Source organism: Carcharodon carcharias, chromosome 3 (assembly GCF_017639515.1).
Source record: "Carcharodon carcharias isolate sCarCar2 chromosome 3, sCarCar2.pri, whole genome shotgun sequence".
Classification (NCBI taxonomy): domain Eukaryota; kingdom Metazoa; phylum Chordata; class Chondrichthyes; order Lamniformes; family Lamnidae; genus Carcharodon; species Carcharodon carcharias.
In genome coordinates this window covers 64,676,591-64,698,281 of record NC_054469.1, presented here as the reverse complement: position 1 = coordinate 64,698,281, position 21,691 = coordinate 64,676,591, and the positions used below count along the sequence as shown (strand labels likewise).

At 43.8% G+C, this 21,691-nt stretch overlaps 1 protein-coding gene across 1 annotated transcript in view; it reads left to right on the top strand.

Moving 5' to 3' along the window:
* The window catches only part of mrc1a (mannose receptor, C type 1a), a 202,376-nt gene that overhangs the window by 114,818 nt on the left and 65,867 nt on the right, over positions 1-21,691 (top strand). Inside the window, exons 9-12 of the mRNA XM_041184946.1 lie at positions 9,645-9,764; positions 14,192-14,307; positions 20,213-20,364; positions 21,397-21,596. Of these exons, the coding sequence (XP_041040880.1) occupies positions 9,645-9,764; positions 14,192-14,307; positions 20,213-20,364; positions 21,397-21,596 (588 nt within the window). The remainder of the gene's footprint in view (positions 1-9,644; positions 9,765-14,191; positions 14,308-20,212; positions 20,365-21,396; positions 21,597-21,691) is intronic.

Below are 21,691 nucleotides of genomic sequence, written 5' to 3'. Positions count from 1 at the left end.
CTGCAGAGCATGAGCAGCAAAGACAGATGGCAGCCATGATGGGGCCAGCCACTGCCTCACAGAAGAGACCAGACAGCACCCCAAAGGACCAGCTGCCTCACCACATATAAAAAGTGGGCAACTGAAAAGATACTGCACATGATCCGGAGCAAAATCCCCTACTTTCCAAAATTTTCAGCTTAAAATAGCCCTTAATTGCTCCCCACATTGAATCTGACAGCTGTGCACTAAGGTGTACCAGACTGTTCGGATTCAGTGATTTACAAATTGCCCTCCCCGACCTATTAATAAACTCCTCAAAGAGCTAAACAAGTTATTAACTGGAGGCAGGTGGGTTCCTGACTCTGCTGTCCCCACCCTCACTTTGAAAATTTGAGCATGCCCTGGAGGCAGTGGGGCACTGACACACAAATTGGGAGTGCTATTTTCAAAGCATACTCGTTCCTGTTCAAACCCCGCAGGCAATTTATATTTTACTTGAATTCGTGACACCATCCCACCCCTTGCCACCACCCTACGGGTACTCCACCTGCCAGCTTTAGAAGCTTCTTGGGAAAACCAAGAAAAAAAATAAAAAACTTAGAGGAATTTAGGAAATCTAAGACATGTCTGGAAAGTTTCCCTGATTCTCAATGGTGACCAAACAAGCTCCAGGGGACTACATTCTATATATCACTATGTTGGCCACACTCCACCTCACTCCACCACCCCACGCCCCCCCACCCCGCCCACTACACATGGCCTCTCATACACTTTAGGCTAACTCCATGCCAACTAATGCCCCCATCCACTTCCCCTGGCCCCTCAAACACTCCATATCAACTCATAGACAGGTGGAGGCCATTTGGCCCATCGTGTCCACGCTGGTCAACAAAGATCTGACTACACTAATCCCATTTTGCAGCGCTTGGCCCACAGCCCTGGAGGCTATAGCAAAGCAAGTGAATATCTAAATACAACTTAAATGTTACAAGAGTTTCTGCCTTAACCACCCTTTCAGGCAGTGAGTTCCAGACTCCCACCACCCTCTGGGTGAAAACATTTTTCCTCAACTCCCCTCTTAGCCTTCTACCGCTTACCTTAAATCTATGCCCCCTAGTTATTGACCCCTCTACTAATGGAAAAAGTGCCTTCTTATCCACCCTATCTATGCCTCTCATAATCTTATACACCTCTATCAGGTCTCCTCTCAACCTTGGTTGCTCCAAGGAAAACAACCCCAGCCTAAGCAATCTTTTTCCTCATAGTTCAGACCCTCTAGCCCAGGCAGCATCCTGGTAGGCATCCTCTGCACCCTCTCCAGTGCAATCACATCCTTCCTATGCCAACTCTTGACTAACTCTGGGTTTCCGCCTGTCCTAATTTTGCCTACTTGGCTGAAAGCCCAGACCAATAGGAGCATTTGTTCAGCTGGGAATCTGTTTTGACAAGTGAATGTTAACCCTTGCTCTTTTGACAACTTTAACTAATTATAATAAGTTCTTCTCTCTGTGATCTCTTTTGCAAATCTCTCAATGCTTATTTACATACAAACATACAAAATAGGAGCAGAAGTAAGCCATTTGGCTCCTCCACCATTCAATAAGATCATGGCTGATCTTTTTCTGTTTCTGTTTTGAATTCCACATCCCCATCTTCGCCTGATAACCCTTAGATTCTTGTTAGGCAAGGGGGTCATCTAACCCTATCTGAAAAATATTCAATGGGCCTGCCTCCTCCGCCTTCTGGGGCAGAGAGTTCCAAAGTCGCAAGGCCCTCCGAGAGAAAAAAAATCTCCTCATCTCTGTCCTAAAAGAGCAACCCCTAATTTTGAAACAGTACACCTTAGTTCTGGACTCACCGCCATCACCATCCCTGGGAATGTCCTGTCCCACCGGCAGGACAGACCAAGAAGAGGTGGCAGCACAGTGGTATACAGTCAGGAGGGAGTTATCCTGGGGGTCCTCAATATTGACTCCAGACCCCATGATGTCTCATAGCATCAGGTCAAACATGGGCAAGGAAACTGCCAGCTGATTACCATGTAATGCCCTCACTCAGCTGATGAATCAGTGCTCCTCCATGTTGAACACCACTTGGAGGAAGCACTGAGGGTAGTAAGAGTGCAGAATGTACTCTGGGTGGGGGGACTTCAATGTCAATCACCAAGAGTGGCTCGGTAGCATCACTACTGACTGAGCTGGCCAAGTTCTAAATGACATAGCTGCTAGACTGGGTCTGCGTCAGATGGCGAAGGAATCAACAAGAGGGAAAAATATACTTGACCACATCCTCACCAACCTACCTGCCGCAGATGCATCTGCCCATGACAGTATCAGTAGGATTGACCATCCCACAATCGGTGTGGAGATGAAGTCCTGCCTTCACATTGAGGATACCGTCCATCATGTTGTGTGGCACTATAATCCTGCTAAATGGGATAGATTTCTGGGAACTCAAGACTGGGCATCCATGAGGTGCTGTGGGCCATCAGTGGTGGCAGAATTATACTCAACCACAGTCTGTAACCTCATGGCCCAGTATATCCCCCACTCTACCATTACCATCAAGCCAGGGGATCAATCCTGGCTTAATGAAGAGTGCAGGAGGGCATGCCAGGAGCAGCATCAGGCATACCTAAAAATGAGATGTCAACCTGATGAAGCTATGACACAGGACTACTTGCATGCCAAACAGCATAAGCTGCAAGTGATAGACAAAGCTTAGCAATCTCACAACCAATATTTCAGATCTAATCTCTGCAGGCCTGTCACATCCAGTCTTGAATGGGGGTGGACAATTAAACAACTCAACGGAACAGGAGGCTCCACAAATATTCTTCATCCTCAGTGATGGAGGAGCCTGGCACATCAGTGCCAAAGATAAGGCTGAAGCATTTGCTACAATCTTCAGCCAGAAGTGCCAACTAGATGATCTATCTCAGCCTCCTCCGGAGGTCCCCAGCAACACAGATGCCAGTCTTCAGCCTATTCCTTTCACTCCACGTGATATCAAGAAATGGTTGAAGGCACTGGACACTGCAAAGGCTATGGGCCCTGACAACATTCTGGCAATAGTACTGACGCCTTGTGATCCAGGACTTGTTGCACCCGTAGTAAAGCTGTTCTAGTACAGCTACAACACTGGTATCCACCCAGCTATGTAGAAAATTGCCCAGATACGTCCTGTTCACAAAAAGCTGGACTAATCCAACCCAGTCAATTACTGAACCAAAAATAAAAATACCTGGAAAAACTCAGCAGATCTGGCAGCATCTGCAGAGAGGAACACAGTTAACATTTCGAGTCCATATGACTCTTCAACAGAACTAAGTAAAAATAGGAAAGAGGTGAAATATAAGCTGGCTTGGAGGGGGGGGGGGGACTGTTGGAGGGTAGAGCTGGATCGAGGGCCAGTGATAGGTGGAGATAGCCAAAAGATGTCACAGACAAAAGGACAAAGAGGTGTTGAAGGTGGTGATATCATCTAAGGAATGTGCTAATTAAGGGTAGAAAGCAGGACAAGCAAGGTACAGACAGCCCTGGTGGGGTGGGGTGAAGGAATTGAAATGGGCTAAAAGGTAGAGATTAAACAATGGATGGAAATACGTTTAAAATAATGGAAATAGGTGGGAAAAGAAAAATCTATATAAATTACTGGGAATAAAAAGGGGGGTATTGGAAAGGGGGTGGGGATGGAAGAGCGAGTTCATGATCTAATATTGTTATTAATACTAATACTGAACTCAATATTCAGTCCGGAAGGCTGTAAAGTGCCTAGTCGGAAGATGAGGTGCTGTCCCTCCAGTTTGCTTTGAGCTTCACTGGAACAATGCAGCAGACCAAGGACGGACATGTGGGCATGAGAGCAGGGTGGAGTGTTAAACTGGCAAGCGACAGGGAGGTCTGGGTCATATTTGCGGGCAGACCGAAGGTGTTCGGCAAAGCGGTCACCCAGTCTGCGTTTGGTCTCTCCAATGTAGAGGAAATTGCATTGGGAGCAACGAATGCAGTAGACTAAATTGAGGGAAGTGCAAGTGAAATGCTGCTTCACTTGAAAGGAGTGTTTGGGCCCTTGGATGGTGAGGAGAGGGGAAGTAAAGGGGCAGGTGTTGCACCTTCTGCGGTTGCATGGGAAGGTGCCATGGGAGAGGGTTGAAGTGTAGGGGGTGATGGAGGAGTGGACCAGGGTGTCCCGTTACTGCCCCATCAGCCTACTTTTGATCATTAGTAAAGTAATGGAAGGAGTCATCAACAGTGCTATCAAGCGGTACTTGCTTAGCAACAACCTGCTCACTAGCACTCAGTTTGGGTTGCGCCAGGGCTACTCAGCTCCTGACCTCATTACAGCCTTGGTTCAATCATGGACAAAAGAGCTGAGCTCCCGAGTTGAGGTGAGAGTGACAGCCCTTGACATCAAGGCAGCATTTGACAGAGTGTGGCATCAGGGAACCCTAGCAAAACTGGAGTCATTGGGAATCAGGGGGAAAACTCTCCACTGGTTGGAGTCATACCTAGCACATAGGAAGATGGTTGTGGTCATTGGAGGTCAGTCATCGCAGCTCCAGGACATCACTGCAGGAATTCCTCAGGGTAGTGTCCTCGGCCCAACTATCTTCAGCTTCTTCATCAATAACCTTCCTTCCATCATAAGGTCAGAATTGGGGATGCTCGCTAATGATTGCGCAATGTTCAGCACCATTTGCGACTCCTCAGACACTGAAGCAGTCCATGTCCAAATGCAGCAAGTCCTGGACAAGATTCAGGCTTGGGCTGATACGTGGCAAGTAACGTTCACACCACACACATGTCAGGCAATGATCATCTCCAACAAGAGAGAAAACAACCATCGCCACTTGATGTTCAATGGCATTACCATCACTGAATCCCCCACTATCAACATCCTGGGAGGTCACCATTGAGCAGAAATTGACCTGGACTAGCCATTTAAATACTATTGCTACAAGAGCAGGTCAGAGGCTTGGAATCCTGAGACGAGTAACTCACCACCTGACTCCCCAAAGCCTGTCCACCATCTACAAGGCACAAGTCAGGAGTGTGATGAAATATTCCCCGCTTGCTGGGATGAGTGCAGCTTCAACAACACTCAAGAAGCTTGACACCATTCAGGTCAAAGCAGCCCACTTGATTGGCACCCCATCCACATATTCACTCCCTCCACCACCATCGCAAAGTAGCAGCAGTGTGTACCATCTACAAGATGCACTGCTGGAATTCACCAAGGCTCTTTCGACACCACCTTCTAAACCCATGACCATTACCTTCTAGAAGGACAAGAGCAGCAGATAAATGGGAACACCACCACTTGGAAGTTCCCCTCCAAGTCACTCACCATCCTGACTTGGTAATATATCGCTAGGTCAAAATCCTGGAACTCCCTTCCTAACAGCACTGTGGGTGTACCTACACCACATGGACTGCAGCGGTTCAAGAAGGCAGCTCAGCACCACCTTCTCAAGGGCAGCTAGGGTTGGGCAATAAATGCTGGCCCAGTCAGTGATGCCCACATTCCATGAATGAATAAAAGAAAAATAATGCAGGAACATCCTTTCGACGTCCACCTTGTTGAGACCATTCAGGATCTTTTATACTTCAATCAAGTCAGTGCTCACTCTTCAACACTCCAGTGGAAACAAGCCCAGTCTGTCCAACCTTTCCTCATAAGATGACTCACTTATTCCAAGTATTAAACTGGTAAACCTTCTCTGAACTGCCTCCAATGCATCTCCATCCTTCCTTAAATAAGGAGACCAAAACTGCACAAGGTATTGGTGATGTGGTCTCTCCAATGTCCTGTAAAACTGAAACATAACCTCCTTATTTTTATGTTCAATTTTGAAACGATAGCATTCCATTATCCTGGAGGTGGGTTCATTGAATTTATTGCTGTACCAGCATGCTAACTTCTTGTGACTCATGCACTAGAATACCCAGATGCCTCTGCACTTCAGCTTTCTACAGTCATTCTTGTTTAAGTAATACTCTGCTTTTTTATTCTTTCTGCCACAGTGGACAACTTCACATTTTCCCAGATTATACTCCAACTGCAAGCTCTTTGCCTACTCACTCAATCTATCTATATCCATCTGCAACCTCCTTATGTCCTCTTCTCAACATTCTTTTCGACCTATCTTTATATCTTTTACAAATTTAGTTCCATACCTTTGCTCCCCTCATCTAAGTCATTGATATAAATCGTAAACGGTTGAGGCCCCAGCACAGACTTCTGTGGGACATCACTCATCACGTTTTGCCAATCAGAAAAAGACCCATTTATGCATACTCTCAGTTTTTGCCAGCCAGCCAATCTTCTATCCATGCTAATATGTTACCGCCTACACCATGACCTTTTATTTTCTATAATAATCTTTGATGCGGCACCTTATCAAATGATTTCTGGAAATCCAAGTATGTCTACATGCTCCCCTTTATTCACAGCAACTGTTATTTCTTCAAAGAACTCCAATAAATTGGTTAAATATTATTTCCCTTCCACAAAACCATGTTGACTCTTCTCGGTTACATTGAGGTTTCCTAAGTGCTCTGCTATAACCACCTTAATGATCCATTCTAATTCCCTGCCCATGACAGATGTCAAGCTAATTGGCCTATAGTTTCCTGTTTTCTACCTCCCTCCGTTCTTGAATAGAAGGGTTATATTTGCTACTTCCCAGTCTGATGGAACCCTTCCAGAAGCTTGCAAATTTTGGAAAATTAACACCAAACGCATCTACTACTTCATTAGCCACCTCTTTGAAGACCCTAGGATGAAGCCCTTCAGGAACCAGAGATCTGTGAGCCCACAGCTCCATCAGATTGCACAGTACAGCTTCCTTAGTGATTGTAATTTCACCGAGTTCCACTCTCAATGCTTGTTTCAATGCTTCTATATTACCTACCATTTGAGGTGACCAAAACTGATCACAGTATTCCATGTGAAACTTAACCAAAGCCTAGTTTGAAGACACTTTTGAGCCATGTTGAGGTTCTCCAACAATCTCTTCTCTTCTAGGTGTATCTCTAATGGTCCCCTTCGAGCAATTTGTCTGTTACGTCAAACTGATATCCCCATAATTTCCTGGCTCTAACTCATGAAAAGTGTAAAGTTTAAAAGTTTACATCAGAGAGTCTGTGGAGTGGGATAAGGAATGCAGGGGTTTGGGCCGACCAGGTTCAGGTTGACAGAGGAGATGGGTTTGGGTCCACAGGAAAAACCTGCAGTACCAGGTTGCTGGATCATTGAGAGATGGGAAGAGCAGCTTGTGTCACAGATCAGAATGAAGCATTAGAAGGCCTTAGCGGGAACATGACTGAAAGTCAGCATGGGATGTGTAGAAGGAGGAGAAGGATTGAAATACATTTCAACACGATCTCAATCTATACAAAGAAGATAATTACTTATCTAATTACATGTAGATACATATTAGCAACAGAAGATGGAGCTGTGCACAAGAGGAGACAGTACAAGTTCAGGAAAAATGTATCTTTAAAAGATTCAGATAATAAGAGGTCTCGTAGCCAATCACCAGGAGGGAGCAGGTGGGTCCAAAGATGGACTGCAACACTAATAATTAATTGCTGGATTTCGAGGGTGGAGAGGGAGATGATGGGTGCCGAAAATATAAGATCAAGAGCGCAAGAAGGATAGATAGTGAATAATGGTAAATAATATTTGTAAAGAATTTTAAAAATCATGTAATATAAGTTACTAGTACATTGAAATAAATAAGTGGCAAAAAAAGAGGAGATGAGGAGAATTTTAATTTATGCAACAAGCTGTTATGATTTGGAATGCTCTAACAGAAAGCATGCTAAAAGCAAATTATATGGGGAAAGCCTGGGGGAGTGGGAGTAAATAAATGGTTCTCTCTAAGAGCTGGCACCAACACGATGGGCCAAATGGCCTTCTGTGCTGTAGCACTCCATCATCCTGTTTTTACCATAAACCCTCACTTCTCATAGTGAGCACTAACTGTGTGAGAGACCAGGCCGAATGCTGTTAGAATATTGGGTGAACTCCCCTCTCTTTGTACAAGCCCAAGAGACCTTACGTTACTGCTACAGGCAATCAGGATCCAAGATTACATTCTTATTTGAAGGGCAAGGTCTAAAATGTCTCCACCAAAGTAAATAAATGCCAATGCCAGTATTTTCATTGTCTGAATATTGTATTGTCCCCTCAAGTAGATTCAATCCTGCAGTTCAGAATTATAAAAGCATTTTTACGTTATAATGCAGACAGCAGGAACACTTACTTCCCAAAATAATCAATCCTCCAAAATGATATTCAATATTTTGGGAAGTTAAGGCATGAACAGTGTGTCTTACAGCAACTGGCCCTGCTAACGCTGGTGTGCTGTAACAGCAAAATCTTTTCCATACAATTTGTCTAGCTATTGTGTAAAATAGGCATGGCATGTTAGATAAAAAGAAAATTAACCCGGGGATATACAGGACTGCAAAAGGCATCGCAATCAATGAATCTTGTCACAGGAAAATCAAAGTACCTAACATCTCTTTTCCTCAAAATGAAACTTGACCACTGTCTCCCAAGGCCAATGTTTCTAAGTGATTTATTCCTGCAGATAGTATTTCCCTTTAGCATTTACAAGAACAAAACCACATATACATACACACGTGTGCACACACCTTATTATGCATTATGTGTCATCAGCTGAAACTGATGCCAAAACTACTCTTTAAAGTAAAAAAGATCATGGATGACAAAATTACACTCATCCAAGATGGCTGTATTATCTTGTTTCTGCACGCCTCTTGCACCCCTCTGCTCTGTCACTACTGCACACTGACCATGGTAGACAGCAATGTCCAAGCTTTAGAAGCACTTCTTTATCTTTCTATTAGATGTAGTGCATAGGATTAACAGATGGGATATGCTAATGTGTGATGTAGATGATGATGTACTATTGATATCAGTCAGTGATGCATTAGACTCTCTCTCTCTTGAGAGAGTTTGGAACCATGCCTACTCTGTAACCTGCTTAGATACAGTACTAATAAACAAGTATTAAGCAGATACCAGAGCATGACTACAGACTGTCTAAGATACAAGTTCCACGCCTAGAGTCCAAAGTCATCTCAGAACACTAGGCACTTTACAATCCAGACCCAGCTCAGAACACTAGGCAGTCTACAATCCAGACCCATCTCAGAACACTAGGCAGTCTACAATCCAGACCCAGCTCAGAACACTAGGCAGTCTACAATCTGCTGGTAAATTGCAGCTCCAATTCTGAATATCTGCCTTGTATAATCTACATAAATATGTCAATATGTCAGTTTGCCAAAAAAATTTTGTGGCAGTATAAAGCGTGACAATATTAGGACTAAAAGAAATTTATGTATATGGGAAGCAGATCAACAGTTTGGGACATAGTTATGATGTATTACTTGAATAGTTCAAATAGCTTAAACTAACATTGCTGAGTATTCTGAGGGAAGGTGGGTGATTTGCAGTACATTCAGTGTACGATCTCAAGTTGTCAGTCAAGCATTTTGCTGTACGCTGTGTTTATGAGGAAAGTTTCTGAAACCTAACAGCATCTGTACAAGAACCTCTGCAGGCATTGGGTGTATCCAGATGCAATCACATTTTAAGCAGAAATTAACGCTTGTGTTTTTCAGATTGGCTATTGGGCAGATCATGTGTGTGAAAAACAGTATGGATATATCTGCAAACGCAAACCATTTCCAAAACAACCAGGGCAGGAGGAGGTGATTCCTGTGGAAGAAGGATGTCTGAAGGTAATGAGAAGCATTTACTGCTAAGTAATCAAAGCTGATGCCACTTTAAATCACTCTGGTTAGCTCTTCTATAATTGTCTTTCATTAGTTTAACAGAGTGTCTACCTTGATAATAAGTTAATTGAGCAAAATGTAATGGTTTTATGAAGTGGATGATTTGTAATATGTAATTTATATTACTCCATAATCTTATATATTAGCAGACAACAGGAATATTAGAAACTGATTTTTAGCCTTTGTAGTAGTCATGCCAGGGTTGAAGTATGAAATACTCAAAAGATTTTAACTCAAACTATCTTCACCATTTTTCTCATCCTTCCATTTTTCTTTCCTTAACTCTTCTCTCAGCCTTAAGCTGGTTATAGTTCCTCAGATTGCCAACCTTCTGTTACTTGCTTCAGTGACCTTTCTTGGCAAGCAAGACTCTACTATGGGGTGGCATTCAGCATTCAGCTTTTACTTGAGCCTTGTGCACACACATCTCCACCAGGGCACATTGCAGAAAGATGAGGAGCAGGAACCCTGCTTGATTTTCCCCTTGCCAATCTCAATTGTCATGTCCCACTGTATCTCTAGATAGGGTTGGCTACCATGTGGCCTACATGGTTTAGTAGCACAAAATGAAGCATCTGTTCAGGCACTTCTGCACCCACCCACTCCCACCCCCAGTAATGCTGGTGAAAAAATGGTAATCTGTGCTGGTGGAATGCTGATTTCAGTGACCCTGATATTCAAAAAACACTGCTTTAGGCAAGTCTCAGTGCTTTACAGGCAGCACTATCACAAATATTTTTCCCACTTCATTTTTCTCTCCCATTTAATTTTTTATCAATCCTCTCCCCTTTTCCCTTGAAGCTGTTGATTCATCTGTGGTATAGAGTTCCATAGGCAATGCTGACCCTCTGTTATCTTGCCCAAGAGGCCAACATTCACATCTGAGCTAGCTGATTAGTGCCAGTCAGTTATTCATCTTGTGTCCTCGGGCAGTACCTAGGTATGGATATTTCCAGTGGGGATTTTGGTATAGTGATCAGGAATGGGTATGTAACCTTGGCCTAATCTAGGCACTCTGAAGCCAGCTGTAATTTCCTTGTTACTATCCTGGGTGAAATCAGTCAATACAAGGTAGGCCTGGAATGGAACTTGGGCATTTTCATGGTTTCTAAGTGAACTCACCTATTCACTTTCTTAACCTACTGGACCACCTGAGCTTTTAGTCTCACCTAACTTACCTCACAGCACTGCCTTTAAAAGAAGGCTTACTGTTGACTGCAGCACTTGTAAGGTTATGCACCAAGTGTTAGCAGATTTACAACAATCACTGTGCTGCAGAGTACACTTCTGGATAATCTTTCAGCATTTTGCTAATAAAAGTGCCTTAGTAACAATAGTTTATGTGTCGCCAAGAAAGCTTGACATGTTTATCACACTGATAAGTAAGCAAGCTTAAATTCTGATTCATTACTGTTTAAAATTATGGCCTTTATGATGTTGTTTCTGTTTTTATATGTTGGGATTAATGTTCTCAATGTTAGTGAATAACTCAGAACTTCATACATATTTGCATCAGTGAGAAGGCGGTGGCATAGTGGTATTGTCATTGGACTGGTATCCCAGAGACCCAGAGTAATGCTCTGGGAACCCAGGTTTGGATCCCACCATGGCAGATGGTGAAATTTGAATTCAGTAAAAATCTGGAATTAAAAGCCTGATGATGACTATGAAACAATTATTGTAAAAACCCATCTGGTTCACGAATGTCCTTTAGGGAAGGAAATCTGCCATCCTTACCTGCTCTGGCCTACATGTGACTCTAGTCCCACATCAATGTGGTTTACCATTAAAAATGTCTTCTAAACAAGGGCAATTAGGGATGGGCGAAAGATTCTGGTCTAGCCAGCGACACCCATGTCCCATGAATGATGTTTTTTTTTAAATTAAGCTTTCAAGTTTGAAGAAAAGCACTTTTAAGTATTTCCTTCCCAGAATCCTGAGCTTCATTTATGAAAGGAAAATTGTGTTTGACAAATTTATAGGAGTTTTTTGAGGCTGCATTGTGTAAGTGAATAAAGGGGAAACAGATGTCGCATACTTGGATTTCCAAAAGGGATTTGATTTTTTTTATTCATTCATGGGATGTGGGCATTTCTGGCTAGGCCAGCATTTATTGTCCATCCCTAATTTCCTTCTTCATTTAAGAGGCAACCACATTGCTGTGGGACTGGAGTCACATGTAGATCAGACCAGGCAAGGACAGCAGATTTTTACAGCAATCGACAATGGTTTTATGGTCATCATCTGTTATGGCACAGCCAATGGTAAATGCTGAGTTGTTCAAATCCCAGAGGGAAACTTGAAACAACTACCACAGCTAACTTTGCAATTTGTATGTTTTGAGATGCGGGCTTTGAATTCTGTAGTAACAAGACCACTGAGTCTTATAGATTTTAACAAAACTAGATTAAACATTTATTAAGAAGAAAAATGAATTTTAAGCACATACATATGTCTACAAATTACTACTAAAATAACTTCTGATTCCCCTAATTAATCTAACTCTCAGTTACACTTTCATTCCCTAACTTTCATTAAGGCAACAGTAAGACACACTGAACAATCCAATTCAAAGCGAGTTTCCTTAACTTCAGTTCTTTGTTGATGGCAGTTTGAAGCTTAGATGCTGAAGGCATTTCACACTTGTTAGATCTTAGAATGCCTTCCCTTACATATAGCCTTCTCTCCTTTATACATATTTTCCCCTTTGAATGCAAATTCCCATTGTTTCACTATTTCTTTGAACTTTACCTTTGTGATAATACAAATCTCTCATAGTACTAATTTTAACAGTAATCTTTGGGAAAATAAACACACTGTTTCTGAACTTCACCTGGCTAGGTGACATATTTCACCCTTCCTTTTAAAACAATCTAGTCTGGTTTATTTATAAATGTAAATGTCCTTTTATTCCTACATCTACCTACTTAACATTTCAAACCTAGCTTGTCTTCCAATACATCAAAGCCTAGACCAGCTGCCTTTAATCCAATTAAGTCTCTTACACACACACACACACACACACACACACACACACACACACACACACACACACACACCATTGTTTTACAATAAATTCCAATGACATCAGACTTTTAATTCAATTCAACTTTCACTATCTTCTGTGGTGAAATTTGAATGCAGGTCCCCAGAGCATTACCCTGGGTCTCTGAATTACTAGCCCAGTGACAATACCACTATGCCTCATCTGGTGGCATATAAATGGTTAATACACAAGATTTGGACTCATGAAGTTGAGGGCAATTTAGTAGAATAATTGGAAAATTGGTAAATGGTGGAGCACACTTGATGGGCCAGTTGGTCTACTTCTGCTCCTAGTTCTTTGTTCTTATGTTCTTATTTATGCTAAAATATAAAGTTGCAGTGTAGTTACTTGTAATATACTGAAAGTCTTGCCATGTTCTGTCTTGAAACTCAATTGCTTTGTACTTATAATTTTGTACAGTCTGTCACATAAATTATCATCGAACTCTTCTCCTGAAGATGCTGTCTCAAGCAGCTCCTTGAATGCTAGCTGTCCTATAGGACCTGGCCCAATCACTCTGTCTTCATATGAAAGGCTAGGCAGTGGGTATGAAAAGGTTATTTAACCATGTGCACCATTTCAGTCAAACCGAAACTTATCTTTATCTAATTCATATTCAGGGATACTTTCCAGAGGGTGTCCCTAGATAGTAAACAGAAGCAAGAATGCTGATGGAATGTCAGCTTCAGCCACTCTGGACAAGTGAAGTTAAAAGCCGCGTATGTAAGCAACCTTCTGCCTGCAACAGTCTTTTAGTGGATGGTTATAAGACTTAGCCCTCAAAATACCTCGGACCTGTCAGTGGCATTTCCATGCAGTCAGCTGACATGCTCTACAGGTTGGCCATCTGATGTTTCAATCAATTCCTCAATGTCAATAGCAACATGAATTGAAAAATTAAGCATTTATTTTTTAAAACTCTTAGTTTCTGCTGATCAATAAGAAATCTGTCCATATCTCCAGCACGTTTTAATTCCCCTCCAAATTCTCAGTCAAGCCATCCTGACTTGAAACCATATACGTTCCCCTCGTGGCGGATGCGGCGAGCCAACCAAATGTCCATTGGTTTTGGCAGGACCAGAAGATCCCACCGATGAGTGGGGCCTGAAAATCCTGAAAACCATAAGCCTTACCCTATTCTGCTGTTTCTGCACAGTTGCTGGGTCAAAAACCTGAAACCCCCTACCAAACATCACAGTGGCTGTACCTGCACAAGAAGATGGCTCACCACCACCTTCTCAAGAGTAACAAATGCTGGCCTTGTCAATGATGCTTATCTTCCATGAAAGAATAAAAAAAAATGTCTATATGTGGATTTTATTAACAGGGCTGGAAGAGATATGGGACGTCCTGCTATTTCACTGGGCAGACGGCAAAGACATTCAATGATGCATCCAATATGTGCAAAAGTCAGAATGCATTCCTTGTTAATGTTCAAGAAAGGTAAATAATGTGTCTGAAATTTAGAAAAAATGCTGAAATCTTACTGGAAAGTGATATAACACATGATGATGTATCAGGAAATCTTAATATTGGATAAACCAACATGCTGCCAACACCAATCTGAAATATATTTCAATTTGATAATTCACTGGAAGAATTTAAGGAGCAGCTCAAATATTCTTATCCCTTGTGTAACTCTGACTTATATTGATTTCCTCTAAACTTCAAACTATTGGTTACAGATGGGAATCATTGATAAAAACTGGTTCATGCATTTGTAATAAGTTGGTATCTCTTTATTATAGAGAACCCAGCATCCCAATACATTATATAGCCTATTAATTACAGATATCACTATCTATCAAGGGAAGCTTGTGTCTCTGCTGATGAACAATTGCTAGATATCAATAGTTCATCAATATTTTATAATTCATGGTAAACAATAATCTACCAACCAAATACCCAATGCTAAATAAAGAATAAATATCTCTTATATTCCAGTGAGCTATATATTGATTGTAACTCTTTCAAGTACAAACCCATTTCCATCTGTTTCAGATGAAGTTACATTGTTTCATAGTTTGCCATTGTGAGATTTGAACTCTTGATCTTGGGGTTACAAATCCAGTACCATAACCAATTGGTTATTTAGCCAAACAATGCCAACTGAAGGCTTAATTGAGAACAACTGTATAATCGACCAATAATGAACTAACTGTGAAGTGAAAATTCAATTGCAGAATTGAGTTAGAAACCGAAATCAAAGCGCTAACCAATGATGTTGGGGTAAATTTCCATGTTTAGCACCTGGGTGGTAATCCAGTGGAACAGAGCCTGCTCATTAAGAATTTAGTAATTTTTATTCTATTGATTCATTTCTCAGGAACATTGACTATCTAATATGTTAACTTTGTTCAAATACGGACAGGCAGTGCAAACTATTAATCAGAAACAAGTAGGCAGATTGAAAAAGCTATCAGTCATTGACTAGCAACACAAAAGTATCCAATCAAAACACTGGATCAAAAGTATACCGATCAGGAACCTACAATTGCCGCAAAATCCTAGGATTTCAAAGGGCAGATATGTTTTTCCTCAATTGTGTATACCAAAAGATACGAATTATTACATAAAGATATGAAAATGCTTTGAATATTTTCCTGTTATGATTTAAGCCTAACTGGTTTGTGCTTTATTCCTTTATTCTTGATCACTAAAATTCTGGGCGGAATCGTCCCATATTTGCATAACGCTTGGTAGTGGGCGGGAAAAAGGGCGTTTTACCCGCTGGCTGCAATGGTGGGCTTACGCGCCTTATCTCTAAGCGCCTGCTGGATGGAGTGGCAGGCCGCCACAATGTCCTTTACCCCCGCTCTGGCCGCAGGAGGTCCACCAGTGTCACCAATCTGGCCTGGAGGTGGTCAGCACCAACAGAGCACAGAGGAGATCAGCCATCCAGTGCAGGAAGAGGATACGTTCCACCAGGGTAAGTCAACCACCTCATCACTCTCAACTCACACGCTCACAAACCCATCACACATCTATAGGGATCTCACACCTCAAGGGACAACACTACGAACTCACACACACACTCACATCTCCATCAGGCTCATACCCTCTGGTGATCACATCTTCATCCCGTCCATGGCTCCGCTTACCACATAAACATTCCATGCAGTTTCACGTGTCCTGCTCACACTCTCTCCATCTCTTCTCATGCAGGTGAAACTGGCTCACAACAGCAGGGAGAGGTCCTAGACCGGGGATGGAGTGGCCCACATTAGGCTCCACACTCCCTTTGAGGGCTGTGCCATCGTGTGACTGGTGAGGATGTGGACTGTGACTGTGGCAACAGTGAGGTCAGCAACAAACATCCAGCTGAGGATTCTGCACCCTATCATTCCTCTCTCAACACAACTGTGAATGCTCTCTCTTCTGCTTTTGACTCTGCTGCCATGCACTAATTATCTCTACTTTGGTTCACAGGGAGCTCTGCCAAGCGACCAAAACCCTCAGCCAGCCAGTCCCTCACTCCATCCAGGTCCTCCACTCTAGCCAAAAGGACACCTCCTCCATTGAATAGATGGAAATCAGCAGCCTGGAAGACCTATCACAGCGTTTACAAACACCCTCCATCAGCGCTGAGACACACACCTCGGTGGGGCCTTGACCTAGAGCAGGCTCATTTTCACAATCTAGTGGTCGCCGCATGAGCACAGCAGGAGGAGGCATGCTCAGCTCAGCTCCACGATACTCGGAGAACTACTGGGGAAGAGGCATCTGTGAGGTCCGAGTCAGATGACAAGCCTCTGGACTTGACCTTCCAACTCATTGTGGAGAGTCAGCAGAAGGCGAGGGCACATCACACAGAGCTGTTGGAAGCCCTCAACAGAGCGGCATGCGAGTTGGAGGAGTGTGTCCGGCTGCTCTTTGATGAAGTGGTGCCCACATGTGTGCTCATGGAGGTTTCCATGGGGAAGAGGGTGGATGCCATGGAGACCTTGTTCCAGCAGAATGCGAAGATATGCACAGACCTGCACTCCAGTGCAGTAGCCGTGGGTGAGTTCCTGCAGTGGCAATGCGAGAGAGAACTGGGGCACCTCGACCTTCCTCCAGGTGCTCCTGCCCCTCAAGCAGTCAGGTTGGGGCCTTCGGGCAACAGGTGGACATCCCTGCGGCATCCACTCAGGAATCTCAGAGGCTGTCCTCTCCCTCCAAGTCTCCTTTGCCTGTGACCCCCTTAACATCATCCTCTGTCACCATTGAGGGAGCAGCTGACCCACAGGAGGACAGCTAAAACAAGCCTCAAGGCCTCAGCTCTCCAGAGGACACACGTTGAAGTCATCGGAGGTAACAGGGCTAAGCATTGCACAGACTGTCATCACCCCTCCTGTGGATTTCAGGGCAGCACCTAGAAAAATTGATAGGCCTAGAAAAGTTAAGAAATTCTGATAACAAGCAGTTGCACATGTGAACAAATTTTGTCACTTTATAATCTGAAAATATATTCTCTTTCACTGAATAATGTGTAATGGTGTCTTTCAGCTTCATTGACAGGCTTCACTAGTCCTCTTGCTGCATTCCCCCCACCTGCACTAGCAGTTCGGCTGCATGCAGCCAGGCCGTGAGTGAATCTGGAGAGAAAGCTGTGTGCGTGTGTGGCAGGGCCTTTTGGAGCCTCATGCAAGCACTCTCCCATGCAGGCAGAGCCTTCATCCATCACCCTCATCTCACTGTCCCGAGTATTTTCAATGCTGCTGGGGTTCTCTTTCAGTTGTCCATCTGAGCTGAGCTGCATCTCTCACTGATCACACTCCCATGAAGCGCCTGTGTTCACCCAACACAAGGCTCCGCTCACTTTCCATTTTAACTGCAATGGTCATTGTCAGATTTTTGCTCAACTCCCTTGTCCTTTCTGCTTCCCAGTCACACATGTCCTTTCCCCCATCACTGTTGACCCCCCTAGTTTCACATTCCACCACCCTACCATCACCTACCAACCTGAACCTTTGTCTTTCCAGGATGTCCAGGTGAATGTGCACATTTCCTATCTTCTTGAGAATCCCACCCTCATCCATATTGACCTCCCCTACCTCCTTCTTCCCACCCCCAGTGTCACACTCCCACCCTTCTGGTGCCCTCTGCTCCTCTCATACTCACCATTCTCTCCAACAATGGCCACCTTCAGTTCTCTCCCCAGCAGGCAGCCATTGACTCCACAGACCCCACCCTTGCATGTTCACCTGGACATCCACCACCCCTTACTCCTCCTCGACCTTTATCCCTCCCCCCACCCCCCTCCACCCCGGACACCTTCTTCCCGGTCTCCTTCCCCCTCGGAACTCTACCCGCCCCCACATTCCCCAGAAACCTCCTCCTCCTGGAGTTCTTTACCCCCCCACCCCCGCACTCCTTTCCCCCCTCCAAACTCCCTCAACTCTCTCCTCCCCCCAGACACCTTCCTCCCTCTGGACTACTTTCCCCCTCCGAATTCCCTCCTCCATCAGATTCCTTCCCCTGCCGAATTCCCTCTTCCTCTGGACTCCTTCCCCTCTCTGAACTCCTTCTCTTACGCCTTCCTCTCCCCTTACTCCTACCTCCCCAATTGCCACATTCTCCCCTATCACACTCTTCTCCAGCCTCCGTACTCCATCCTCCCACCCCTGCCACCCGACACTTTTGTTCCACCCCTTCCCTAACTCATCCCCCACCATCCACCCCTCCCCAACCCCAGTGCACCTTCCTCCCCCACTCACAGTTGGACCTTCCTCTCCCCTCCCCTTACCGATCATCTGTAGCAGTCCATGGTCAATACCGTGATGTTCCAAAGCACACCCGAGACATCAACGGAAACCTCCCGTCTTCTGTGAGCTGCTTCGCGGTGGAGCCATGTCAATGAGAATCCATACAGCATGCAATGCACATGTTCCTCCAGGGTCCAGTAGCTGTGGGGCTCCAGCATCATCTTCTCCACGGATGTCCACAATCTGAGCAAGGCTGTAATGGTAATACCTGGCTCCTGCATGTCATACTTGTCCAGATTTGTTCTAGGCCGACGTGTTTTCCCGCTGGGGTAATGGTAAATCTGGAATGGCGGGACAGTTCCGGTCAGGCCTACTTTGCATACCATTAGCAGGATGCAAATTGGGTTCACGCTGGCCTCCAGTGGGATTGGTGTTCCGCCATAGCAGATGTATTGGATGGATCCCGCTGTGCTTTCTTTTGGCCTTCTCGTCATATTGTCACCCCTGCCTGCCATGACGCCCGACACCAACAGGGCTGGAAAATTCCAGCCTTTATTTTGTTTCCTCATGTCTTCAGGCATTTATGGTATCAGTCTCCAATATTTATGGAATGCAGAAAATATTAATGAATGCATCACTAATGTTTTTGCTTTACTTATCAAAATTAAACTTTACATTGATTAGCAATTACTGCCTAATGATTTAGCCTCCAAGCTCTGATTTCTTTCCGTAAATCTGTGCTTTCTAATCATATTCATTCGTTTGCAAATGGCTATCTGACCCTTGACCTCCCTCGCTCCTTTTCTTTTGGCTTGAACAATTGTCAGCTTCACAAAAATCATACTGTAATGTGAGAATACATACGCAAGAATGATTTTCCTGCCCAACTCACCACCATGCTACCCCCCCCCCCCCACCCGCCCTCCACCAGCACCTCCCCCCACCCCACCCTCCCCTGGCCCCCCAACTTTTCCTGCCTTGGTACTTGCTTAAGGCTGGTTACATCTGTAAATTTTCCAGTTCTGACCACAAGTTACCAACCTGATACGTTCACTCTGCTCCTCCCTCCACAAATGCTGTCTGAGCAGCTGATACGTTTCCGTTTATATTTCAGATTTCCGACAACCGCTGTATTTTATGTTTTGTGTCAGAACTCTTGGACGTTAATTTTCAAGGACGAGCATTCAGAAGTAATAGGATTTTAATGTGATACAATTTCAAGGCTACTGCCTTCAACCAAATATGATGGGTTGTGCTACGACAGATGGATTTCAGTGTGAAGTGTAGGATAATGTATATAGGTTGTGCGTTAGTTAATAGAAAACGTGTCAATGGTGAAAGGGTCTGCTTTTTCTGGGCCTTAAAGGAACAGGGTTTGGAAGTGATCACTGGGCAAACTCTGAAGCATCTGGTCAAATATAAGGCCATTAGCATTAAGACACTTAGCAAATACCTATTACAGTGAATTTACTAAGTGTTTCCTGTTTTTGTTGGTAATTAATTAAATACAAGGACGATGGCTCGGATTGCTTCCTTCTGTGTTTTGTCATTTAATGAAGCTTGAACATTCAAACTGGAGTTTCTACTGTTGGAATAACTTTTCTTGCCCCTGGTTGGGGAAACCAGTTTTTCTATTTCTTAATGTTTTTTCTTCATTCCAGATATGAGCAAGCTTTTTTGACGAGCTTAATTGGACTGCGACTTGAAACACATTTTTGGATTGGTATAAAATCTGATCCAGACAACAAAGGGGCCTTTTTGTCTGTGAATGGGGGGCCAGTGTCATATACAAATTGGAATATCGATATGCCAGGTGGGCATTAAGCACTGTGTCTCCTAACTTTGTTAGATTTCATTTACGGTCTACTGAATTGCTGTTGTACTTTTCACTGCTGGGCAACAACAGTGAAATTTAATGAGTGCAACAGGATCTCACCCACCAGTTGGAGAACTGGTGGGAACCCCAAGTCGCTTCTGTCCAGGAGGTCAGGTACAGTTACAAATTAATTGCATCATGCCTCTCATGCAACCTAGCCTCCAGTAGAATGAAAATCCCAACCCCCAAGAGCTGCCAGCCAATCAGAGGCTAGCAGCTCTCCAGTCTCAACAGCGCCACTGGGAGCAATGGTCACTGCTGGTACTACAGTCAGACCTGCAGGAGGGTTTGGCCATTAATTATAAAAACAAAAAAACTGCGGATGCTGGAAATCCAAAACAAAAACAGAATTACCTGGAAAAACTCAGCAGGTCTGGCAGCATCGGCGGAGAAGAAAAGAGTTGACGTTTCGAGTCCTCATGACCCTTCGACAGAACTTGAGTTCGAGTCCGCTCGAACTCAAGTTCTGTCGAAGGGTCATGAGGACTCGAAACGTCAACTCTTTCCTTCTCCGCCGATGCTGCCAGACCTGCTGAGTTTTTCCAGGTAATTCTGTTTTTGTTTCGACCATTAATTCCCAGTTACAAGTGAGTGTGGGCGGGATCTGGGGGCGCGGAGAAGGGGTTGCTGTCAAGGGAGGGGGCATTCAGAAGGAAGGACGGGGGGTGCAAAATCAGTGTTGTAACTGATCCCATCAGTTTCTTAATGGGCACGTTAATTTAAAATTGGTCCCCTTCTCTCCAATGTAGAAAAAGAAAATATCCCAACTTGGTGTTAATTGCCACACCTTAATATGTAATTTTGGACCTGAATAAAAATAACATGGTTTATTTATAATACCATTAATTAATTTATTGCTCATTTTCAAGTAAAATCTAATGATTTCAATTTTTTTGAGTATTGATGTTTATTGCCTGTTAGTCTATTTGGTTCCTTTAAGAATTTTTACATTTAAACTATTATTTACAGGAAGAAAAGCTGGCTGTGTTGGCATGGCAACCAGAAATGCTGCTGGTTTATGGGGTATTTATGACTGTACAGACAGAGCAAAATATATCTGCAAGCAATGGGCGGCTGGTGCGACATCTCCTCCAACTGTACCGACAACTCTTGCCCCAACCTGTTCAGACGGCTGGGAAACATATGAAAATTCTAGATACTGCTACAAAGTGAGACCACTGAACGCTTAAATTCTGTACAAACTGTGTGTGTCATTTTTTTTAAAAACAGCCTGCTGCCAGCTTGGGGGACATATTGACTTCCC